The sequence below is a fragment of the Epargyreus clarus genome, unplaced genomic scaffold (assembly GCF_041222505.1).
Source record: "Epargyreus clarus isolate Ecla_fem2 unplaced genomic scaffold, WU_Ecla_fem_2.2 ptg000008l, whole genome shotgun sequence".
In the NCBI taxonomy this organism is placed as follows: domain Eukaryota; kingdom Metazoa; phylum Arthropoda; class Insecta; order Lepidoptera; family Hesperiidae; genus Epargyreus; species Epargyreus clarus.
In genome coordinates, this window is record NW_027332216.1 from 1,915,494 (window position 1) to 1,927,014 (window position 11,521).

Genomic DNA, 11,521 nt, shown 5'->3' on the forward strand with positions numbered 1-11,521 from the left:
AGCATTGCGTTTTCTTCTGAAATAATGCTTTTATTTATTTGCAGGCACTTTACCCATAGTGTAGTCAATGTAGCGTTAATAGTATGTGTGAAGTAAATATGTTCCCTTATTGTGAGAGTTCGGGGTTCTAATTTGTATGTAAAATTGTTAAACATATTATCCTGGATGAATATGCGATTTATTAACAACACAAAACTGTACTGTACTGTTCTTTCGATCATTGTCACGTTTTCCCAGCCAGGAAGCAAACCTGGGACTATGTGTCAGGCTGGTGTAATGATCGTTCCGCCACATGGATTGGCAGTATAAGAATAGAAACTCTATATGGCTGCAAAAGAACACCACCTTATTTGAGAATATTCTCAAATAAGGTGGTGTTCAGCAGTCCCATTTCAATCATAATTTTATCAGTGTTCATTTAAAGTTCCTGTTCGTATTGTCATATCTTTTTTATTATAATATCAACGAGTACTAATAATTAGTACTTGCGTAAGCTCTGCACGTATGTATGCTCTATAACTGTTAACTAAAACGGGGAATTACTACATGCGTTGTTAGGTCGTTGAAAGTAGTAATGTAACAACTTTTATTTTCCTGTTGTGTCGCCTTGAAGATAAGGGGAAACGCATACAGGTATTCCCCTTCTTCAGGATAATCTTCGTGACGTATTTCCTTTTATAATTATTTATAGTTACCTACAGCCTACAGTTGACAATCCTTACTTCCTTACTAATATTATAAATCTGAAAGTAACTCTGTCTGTCTGTCTGTTTGCCTCTTCTTCACGCCTAAACCACTGAATCGATTTTAATGAAATTTTGTACAAAGATAGTCCGAGACCTGAGAACAGACACAGGATAGTTTTTATCCCGGAAATCCCACGGGAACTAGGGATGGCGATCTAAAGATCGACTAAGCGGAGAATCGATCTTTTGGACCAAAAAGTAGATTATTTTAATCGATATTAGTAAGCATTGAATCGTAAACTATGCATTTGATTACGTGATGATCTTTAGCAAAGTTGTTGTCCATGAGCCCACGAAGGTTTCAGAGTTGGTACGACCAATTTTCGCCAGATTGCGCCATTTTCATTCCAATGAAAGTACGAATTTTCAGTTTTATGTATGTTAGTATGTCATATTATTTTCTTTTAAACGCGGGCGATGCCGCGGGCAAGAACTAGTATTCTAAAAATTGTGTTGCAATTAAAAACAGTATATAACATAAGAGCCTCTCTCTAATTCCTTATTAATCATTTCCCTATTTTAAGATAATTTCTATATACTTTCTTAAAAACTATAAACGGTTTTTAATGGTTATGTCAAATCTAATCTAGAAAACGATTTAATTAGATTGTTTTTTGAAATATAAATATTTTAGTATGAGACATTTTTCCATGAATTTATTGATAACAAGGCTAACAAGGTCCATTATTACTAAGTGATAATATTTTTTTACGCATGTTTATTTAAGAGGTTAATAATGCACCATAGATTGGTTATAATATTTTATTATATACAACTAACAGTAGTAGTTTATTTTGTACAGTCTAAAAATTAAATAACAATGACTAAAGCTTGAAGTTAATACCCAAAAATTACTGTACGTCATAAGCATCGGTAGAAAAATAGAAAACGCCGGTCGCATTACCAGGATTCCAGAAGCCTGCGATGGTGACGTCATTATTGGCACATTTACCGTCCTTGAACAGTTTGTACGAGTCGCATTTCCATGCTAAGTACCAGTTGGGGTTACTGACCGTAGCCGTCCATATATCTATACAGGCTCTGTGATTACATTTGGCTGCTTTCGACGAATCAAAAACTCCGGGAATCAAAGGCGTTCCACATTTCGGTTGGGACTGCCCTTTCTTGTTTACGAAGAAGTCTATATCACCCAACACACTAGTTGTTCCTAAACCACCAGCGTTACAATGGTAAACTTCCACATAGTCTGCCATACCTGACCTCACTTGCTCCTGTATCAAGCTGTTGGAGAAGCAAGGACCGGCCGGGTCCAAAGCAGTTATTCTGGAAACCGTTTTACCGGTGAGAGTGGTAAATGTTTCTCCTGCTTGGCCCAATATTTGTGCTCCCAAACTATGGCCTATGAGGTGCATGCTTTTAGGTGATATTCCACCTTCGGACAGACCAGCCAACATTTGTCCCAACGCCTTGCCAATATAATTAACGTATCGTACTGATCTTTCATAACTCTTTATGTATCCTTGCCTGTCATTTGTGTAGGCAGAATGATCGAGGATAATGAGGTAGCTGTTTGGATAACTTCTGAACGTATCCCTGATGCGTTCTTCGGTTTTCTTGTTTATGTGAGATTTGTAGCCTCCGACAAATATTATGAACTGTTTTACTTTGTCTAGCTCTGGCAATGCGAGGATATCCCTTGCTGCATCGGCGATGGGGAAGCTTTCTACGTCGTTTCGAGAGAAGTCATAGAAGTACACGTCAATACCGCTGACGTCGAGGTTCAGTGTTCTATCGTGATCACCTGGAAAAGAAGAAATAAGGCGATTAAATAATTACACATCATCCATGAACATTCTGAAATAGCCGATTTCTGAATTATCATCTAATAAATTTATATGAAATTGAATCTGAGTAGATAAGTGGGTATAAGTGTACATATAGGATACGATTCATGAATTCTCGGGTAGCTGCCACCCACATACCAATCAAGCAGAACATTCGAGCGTCCTTACTTTATCCTAATCAAGAGTTCAGAGTGGTTAATGGATTGATTGATCAATTTACACAAAGCTGTTGGATTGGAAGATCACATGATACTCGTGTATAATTTAGTTGTTGTCCTCTACTCGTGTCTGCAAATAGGCGTTTCATGTTTCGTGATAAGCGTATAATAACAGTGGAGTATTTTCAACGTGATAGATATTTTTGTTACATGGTCATGGTGAAGTAAATGATTAATTATAATAGGGCCAATTCGAAGGTATTTTTTTACGATTGTATAAATTAAAATATTTGTTATATGCATAAAGATTTTCTTCTTTTTTAAATATGTATGAAGCAAATTGTTTTTTTTTTTATAATATTCGAGTAGCAGACGAGCATACAGTCCACCTGATAGTAAGTGGCTACTGCCGCCCATGAACGTCTGTAATTGTAATTGTGATTTAATTACTATAAGTACATTATTATGGTTATAATTCGTGCTTCTTGTCCCAATATCGCCCCGCCCGAGTTTAAGTTCCAGCCACTTACTTCAGATTTGACAAAGTTATGTGCGTATTAGAAATTAATTATCACTTGCTGTACCACCATACAACCTTAGAGTTTTTTAAAAGTTCTCAAAGATGAGTGAAGTTTACCAATTCGAACTTGGCCAGCGTGGTGGACTATAGCCTAAACGCCTAACACTCTTGGTGGACATTCGCGTCTACCAATAACCGTGGGACAATAATACGAGTATATTGACGACGACTTCGAGTATTAATTCTGAAATGCTAAAACTTTCAAGGAAACTGTAACTTCATGAGCGACATCTAGTGAACACTAACAACTAACTGATACGGAATTCAAAGCAAACAGAGTGCACATCGGCTGCTTGAGACAACGCTGCGCCAAGTTAACATTGAATGAGGAATCATAGGGCTGCCTCTAAGTGGCTTTTGGCTCTAATGTCAAATATTTGTTTTTTATTTCATACAATTAGCAAGTTTAATAGGTTACTGGACTAGGCTGTGAATCCTAATGTTACAGTTAATATGGTCAATCTATTACAAAAAATGCTGCACAACGCAATCGCGCATTATATGTGACGAAATTTATAACGCAAGACCCAAGAAACTTCGACGCGACTATTCCCACTGAGCAACTTATTATAAAAATATATAACACAGTTTATAACCAATGGACAATCAAGACACTTCTAACGGTACCTCCTTTGAAACATGATACGTAGTTAAGAAGTTATGAAGAAACAGATGAACATATACATAGTTACAATTTTCATTTTATTTTTACTGTACTTACTACTTAACAATAATGTAATTGTTATTTAATTATTACACGTCTTTATTTTATTCATATGTCATTTATCTAATTTTAGTGCAGGTACATTTGTTGTTATTTTAAGTGCGCGTAACTTTTTTTCAATTATTAGATGATATTCATTAATGTAATAAATCCTGTCCTAATTAATTGAAAATAAATAAATAAATACACATCAATTTTGCTTCGCAGCTGTAAAATAAATGTGGCAGCCCTACACCGAAGACAAGCGGACGTCCTGTTTACTTGCATTAATTACGGAGGTTGCTTGTTCTTTGCGTTTGTGAATAGAAATGAGAATACGCATAATAGTCGCTGAAACCGCGGAACACGTTGTTGCCACAGTGTTATTCTTTGCTCTACGTAACTTTCATAGATCTGTTTTCCTTATAGTTTATTTTGTTTTTCAACATTGTTAATATATATAAAGTCATAAATGTATGTAAATTTCATGGATCTCCCCTATAGTTTATCTTGTTTTTCAGCTTTGTTAATCTACACTACTATTATAAAGAGGAAAACTTTGTTTGTTTGTTTGGTTGTAATGAATAGACTAAAACGCTACTGGACCGATTTTAAACATTCTTTCACCATTCGAAAGCTACATTATCCACGAGTAACATAGGCTATGTTTTATATGAAATATATTTGATAAATAGATTTTGAGGAGGTACAAAGTTTGCCGGGTCAGAATAGATATAAAATCGGAAGGGTACTGATTGTGCCAGAGATCAACGAAATTTTGATTTGAGTGTTAGTGAGCACTAAAATACGAATGTTGGAAATTCCACTCCTAAGGGGGTAAAATGGTGGTTGAACATTTGTTTAAGAACCCGTCTATTTTAAAACAAACACTATTAATGCTATGTTGCGAAGTAGTTTTAATCTTAACTTAATAGCATGGATTTCCGCAAAGTAACGCCTGATACAATTAACTATCAAACACTATGAAATGTTTTATTTAACTTTTTGCATACAAATATTGAAACGCCTATTTTATATTGTGTTTTTAAATCCACCGCTAAGGGGGTAAAATTGGAGTTCGTATTACACATAGTTTGATTTTATTATTTACGTGTACGAAGTCGAGGGCAAATACTAGTTCATTCATATTATTTTGTTTTTCAGATTTATTAATTTTTCAGTCATATTTATTATCTGTGGCCGCCTATTCGTTTGAAGGATTATGTATGTATTGCAAATTTTTCAAACCGAAAACAGATATATGGACAGAAAATTAGTCTGTTATAAATTTGGACCAGCCTACCTATTCTAATCGTAAATCCTAATCCTTATTCTACATTATATTAGTGTAGTGCTGATAGTCATGGATTAAAGGGGATGGTAAGGAAATTTAACTTTTTTAAAAGTCGCATTTAGTCCACTCCAGTTGTCCAGATGTATAATAATATAATCAAATGGAAAATGTACATTTGATTTGTTTCAATAATAATGAACAAAATCAGTCAAAGAAATCGATCTGTTCATTATAAATAGGGCTTAGGAAACCACCAGTTCTTAGTAGTATGTAGGTGAACGTAACACTTCCGCGTCTTAAATAACTACGGAAATATGATGTAATGTAATCCAGTTGGTATATCGTATATATATCGTTGGTAAACATTGTAAGTAATTTCAAAGGTTTCTGTATGTAAAATGATTCACAATTTTGCGTTACAATTATATGTAACTTATATAAGTAGGTACTTGGAAACCACTTAAGTAAGTGTTAATTATTGTTAAATGCTTATGCATCAACAAAAATATGTAAAGACGAAAGTACCTCGTGTATTAGTGATAGTGAGAAAGTGTCAACGCTAGCTAATTTACATATGAGGCGACCATTAGTCTTCAGGAGCCGCGACACGTGATCGGTTTCAGAGAAACCCTTGGTTTTTTTTTTTTATAATATAAGAGTAGCAAACGACCATGCAGTCCACCTGATGGTAAGTGGCTACTGCCGCCCATGGACATCTGTAATAAACCCCAGATAGGATTAGATATTCCTACCTGAGGTCGGCCACAGATGCGCCGCTACCCCTGAGGACTAAGCTGGAATGCCTCGGAAAAGTCTTTCTCCCTTACCATACCCTTCAAACCGGAACATAGCAGCACCTAACACTGCAGTTATTAGGTAGAAATAGGTGTGGCGGTGGTGCCGCCAGAGTCGAACCACAAAGGGTTCTACCACCTTCAATACATTGCTCTACATGGACTCGGTTACACGGTTACAGAAATAACACGTTTAAAGGTAGAACCCTTGTTGTTCGACTCCGGCGCACCACTGCCACACCTATTTCTGCCTAACAGTAGTATTTTTGATTACAGATGTCCATGGGCGGCAGTGGCTACTTACCATCAGGTGGACTGCATGCTCGTCCGCTACTCATATAGTTTAAAAAAAACATAAGTCTAAAAACGTTTTTATTTATATCAAGCAAAAACAAAATCTTTTAAACTATCTAATTTTATATGTGTTTTGGTGTGTTACACTATGTTTATTTACCCTACAACGGGTTCTAACATAATCCACAACTTGCTTAACATGCGTATACAGAGCCACATCTGAGCAATTAACTCTACAATTACACAAAATCTCGTACCCTAAAAACTACAAACAAAGAACCACTTGACACGACCCACATGCGAATTACCGCAAAACTTGGTTTGTTAATATAGCATGAGTACATACGTTTGTTGGTGTAATGCGGAAATTGCAAACGGTAAGCGGAATTTGAAAAAAAAATGCACTATACAGTGCATCATCATCATCATCATCAACCCATTACTGTCCCCCTGCTGGGCACGGGTCTCCTCTGAGAATGAGAAGGATTAGGCCATAGTCCACCGCGCTGGCCAAGTGCGTATTGGTAGAATTCATATACCTTTAATTTTTTTTTATAAATCTCTCAGGTATGCAGGTTTCCTCACGATGTTTTCCTTCACCGTTTAAGCTAGTTTTAATTAATTTCTAATACGCACATAAATTTGAAGGGTGAAATCAGAAGTGCGTGCCTGGGATTTGAACCTCGGACCCCTCGATCGAGAGGCCGCGTTTCTTAACCACTGGGCTATCACTGTTCTAGGTGACAGTGCATATGAGATTATTATCTCACTGCTGTGCCCAGGTCTCCTCTGAGGGTAGTATGGAGTTAGGCTGAAGACTAAATAGAATTTGAAAAAACTATAGAGTGCATAGAAGAATCATCACTACTCATATCTCACTGCTGTTTTCTTTGAGGTTGAGAGGGATTTAGGCTGAAGTTGACCCTGGCTAAGTGCAAATTAGTAGACTTCACCTAATTGATATTTAAAAAAAATGCTCAAGTTCATAGTATGTTTCCTGACGATGTTTTCTTTTTGTGTCTAAAGTAAGTAATTTCTACTATAGCAAGTGATAATTAATTTCTACTGCGCACATAATTTTGATCTAAATAAGATGTTTCGAAAATCGGACTCCCAAGTACAGGGTCATGTGAAACTAGATTCAAAGTAACTTCGTAATCAAATGATAATAACTGGTATCGATGGCTTAATATGCACTTCAAAAAAGAAAGTTCGTAAGAAGTATTATCAGAGATTAACGACAGAAGAAATGGTAGATTGTTGATCTAATGTCCTATTGGACATTTTTAGATTTTCTATATCTTATATATAAACACTATGTTAGTTACCGTACTCCTTCAAAATGGCTTTACCGATTTTCACCAAATTTTATATGCATATTCTGTAGGTCTGAGAATCGCTTACTATCTATTTTTCATACCCCTAAGTGATAAGGGTTGTTCACCTTTAACATTTTTTTTATTTATATGGCAACACAACGTTTGCCGGGTTAGCTAGTTTAGTATAATTTTATAATTAACTTTAATTAATAACAGTATTTAAATAACTGCGTAACTAATTAGTGTTAGTCGTATTTACCGATAATCTTTATAAACAGAAACAAAATAGTGTGTAATTAGACCTCTTATTAAATGTATATTGTTACCAAAATAGCAAGCTATTATTTAATTACTGTCCTGCTTCAATATATAGTTTACTAGTATTACATTTTGACAAATTAGTCAATCGATTAATGTTTTCATACAGGAAAAAATAACTGTATAAACTAACCGTTTAGAATTCCGATCCTATTTGGAGTTGATGTCCTTGGACGGCAGTAGCCACTAGCCATCGGGTGGAGTGCATACTTGTTTGTTACTTTAGTATTATAAAAAAATCATCGCGGTTAGAAGCGATCTATGTTAGTCCCACGGGCCCACGGGTAGTAAAGCATCGTTGGCCGATTTTGAATAAGATCCAGTTTCAGTTGACGTTGATTACCTTAGTATGAGTTTTTATGTTTTGACAAAAATTACTGTTTTTGTATTTGTTTACGTATCTGTCCATATATTTCCAATCAGCGCCTCTAGCGGACTGTATCAGAACTGATTGGAAATGTATGGGAAATACGTAAACAAATACAAAAACAGTCATTTTTGTAAGAACGTAAAAACTCATACTAAGGGAGGTGTCTATAGACAACAGTGACTCTAAGAAATATTTATCTTATACTAATTCTTAAATAAATATCGTAAATAAATTAAAATATGGCAGGAATTAATGTTAATGTTTCGAAGTAACTCAGTAAATAAATTAAAAAAAGCCTCAAAAAGCACGTAACTTACATTTAATTAAACTGGAATGTAACGCCAACTGGAATGGTCCATATTTCTCCAAATCACCGCGCCCCCAAGCGTACGATCTCGTCACCAAACACACGAACACACAAACATACACTTTCATGTTCATCTTCGTATTGTTTATAAATATTTATAAATAAAACGTTCCGCTCCACTGCTCACGCGGTTCGATACTGACTTGAATGGGTCATTGTCAGATGTTATATAGTTAGAATAAGTTTAACGAGATCAGGGTGTGACGTCATCATGACACAATGTAAAGGTGAGCGCTCACTTGGTGTTTTCCTTGTATAGTGCGGTGTACACAAAGAACGGATGTAGTAATGTGTACTTTGCTTTTGAAATAATGTGAGCAATAATGATGTGAGACATTCCCAGCTTAGACCCTCAGGGATCACGTCTACATAAAATTAAAAAGGTTTGGCGTGATATGTGGAATTATGGTGGATAGTGAATTTGGTATTTCCTAAGTAAACGTTTTTTTTAAGTAAAACAAAATACCTAATCGATTTTATTTTTAATTTAAGTATTTTAATAGTTCAATTATCAATGTTCGATAAATAAACTAAAACCTCAGATAAACAAAACTCATAAATTTATTGATTAGAATGTTGATTGACTGATTGATTTTTTGTGAAATTTGATTTAATATACTTTTAATCATTCAGTTAATTGGATTTCCCCTGAACACAATCATGGTTTTGATCTTGAGAACTTAACAACAACATCACACTACTTTTTTCGGTCATTCCTAAAAAATCTTTAAACTAGGACAAATCCGGGCAAATCCAGTCGCTTGGTAACGACAAATAAACCTCACAATATAGATATCGGTCATCTTCGTAATAGCAATATATAATAATAGCAATATATAGCAATATATTCTTTGAGTGCAATTTACTTTGTATTTGATATTTGTTATTAACTTTAGAATATAGAGCGATATGTGATGATATATGAGGAAATAAGCGATATAAGAAAAGTACCTATCGTAGTGTGGCACAAGTCATTTATTACGTTAACATTGCAAATATTTTGTATTTAATGATCATAGATTAGTAAAGATTACTCACTCCTAACAAGAAAATGTAACAAGTTTTGACAATTGAAATTGTCACTGTCATCTATTTTCGTGTTTAAAAAATGTAGTTTTTAGATCATTTACGAATGAAACGATATTTCTCCGCACTTTTTCTTCGATTTCGTGTTTTTGCACCACTTAACTGCACATTGTTCCGCGTAAATTACACGATGACAGCCATTAAATAGCTGACACATATGTCAGCCGTTTAAGCCATTTAATGGCTTCCTTCAATTCATTCTTATTGTAATGATATATTGTGTAATAGTCGTAAGATCCGAAAAAACAGTTTAAATCTTATCAACATGTATAGATGTTTTATTTTTGGTATCCATAAAAATAAATTGATTAGTTTTACTCGTTTATTTCCGGTAACAAAAATTAAAAAAAATCATTTGCCCTGTTATCTAATACATTGATTCACGATAATTGAGTAGAGTAGAAATTAATTTATTTTTAAGTTGGGTTAAATTACCTGTGCTATGACTCAGACAATGATATCATAAGAAGTGAACTAGTTATCAATCAGAGCTTATCTTAAATATCAGCCAATAACCTTTCTTTTCTTATCAGTTTGACTAACACAGTTGACATCACAGTTTGTTTAACACGTTGTAGGTAAATGTTTTGACAGTATCATGCCATATACTGTCAGAGGAGATAAGAGCTAAAAAGTTATTTTTGGTCAGAACAATAATATTTATGTAGGCAAAGGAATAAGTACGATATATACAATAACTAGTTCTTGCCCGCGGCTTCGCCCGCGTTTAAAAGAAAATAATATAACATACTTAAAACTGAAAATTCGTACCTTCATTGGAATGAAAGTGGCTCATAGACAACAACTTTGCTAAAGATCTTCACTTGATCAAAGGCATAGTTTACGATTCAATCCTTACTAGTATAGATTAAAATAATCGACCTTTTGGTCCAAAAGATCGATTCTCCGATTAATCGATCTTAGATCCCTAGTTCCCGTGGGATTTCCGGGATAAAAACTATCCTATGTCCTTTCTCGGGTCTCAGACTATCTTTGTACAAAATTTCATTAAAATCGGTTTAGTAGTTTTGGCGTGAAGAAGAGACAAACAAGCAGACAGACAGACAGAGTTACTTTCGGATTTATAATATTAGTAAGGATATACATAGCTAACACTTTTGTTACAGAAGTTGACAGAACTTTGTGCAACGACGTTAACACTATTTTTTTTCACATTGTTTACCAGGATTATTAATTGTATCGTAAATACAGTTCACAAATCCGCATCACAAAATGCATTAGATTACCTACGTATATCTAGGAGAAATTTAAAAGTATTTATTGAAATGAATACTTAACCGGAGATCGAACCCAGAACCCTCTGTGAACCCTACGCTTCGCGTGTATGTATTTCTTTTATTTAATTACTAGCTGACCCGGCAAACGTTGTGTTGCCATATAAATAAAAAAATGCTAAGAGTGAACCCTTATCACTTAGGGGTATGAAAAATAAATAGTAGCGGATTATTAGACCTACAGAATATGCATATAAAATTTGGTGAAAATCGGTCAAGCCGTTTCGGAGGAGTACGGTAACTAACAGTGTGACACGAGAATTTTATATATAACATTGTGTCATTTTTATACCATAACATAGTCTGCAATTCCTTGTACGTAACAAACAAAAACCTACACATATAAATGAACTTCTGTAAAATAGATCATTTAGTTTCTCACGTACTGGTAT

At 34.7% G+C, this 11,521-nt stretch overlaps 1 protein-coding gene across 1 annotated transcript; it reads right to left on the reverse strand.

The window, feature by feature from the left end:
- Positions 1-1,494: 1,494 nt before the first annotated feature.
- On the reverse strand, positions 1,495-8,905 carry LOC140744097 (pancreatic lipase-related protein 2-like). The gene is made up of 2 exons (XM_073075563.1): positions 8,699-8,905; positions 1,495-2,508 (listed from the first exon to the last, which is right to left on the reverse strand). Exons 1-2 carry the CDS (start codon positions 8,820-8,822, stop codon positions 1,598-1,600), a joined length of 1,035 nt encoding a protein of 344 aa, XP_072931664.1. The 5' UTR covers positions 8,823-8,905; the 3' UTR covers positions 1,495-1,597.
- Positions 8,906-11,521: the final 2,616 nt, after the last annotated feature.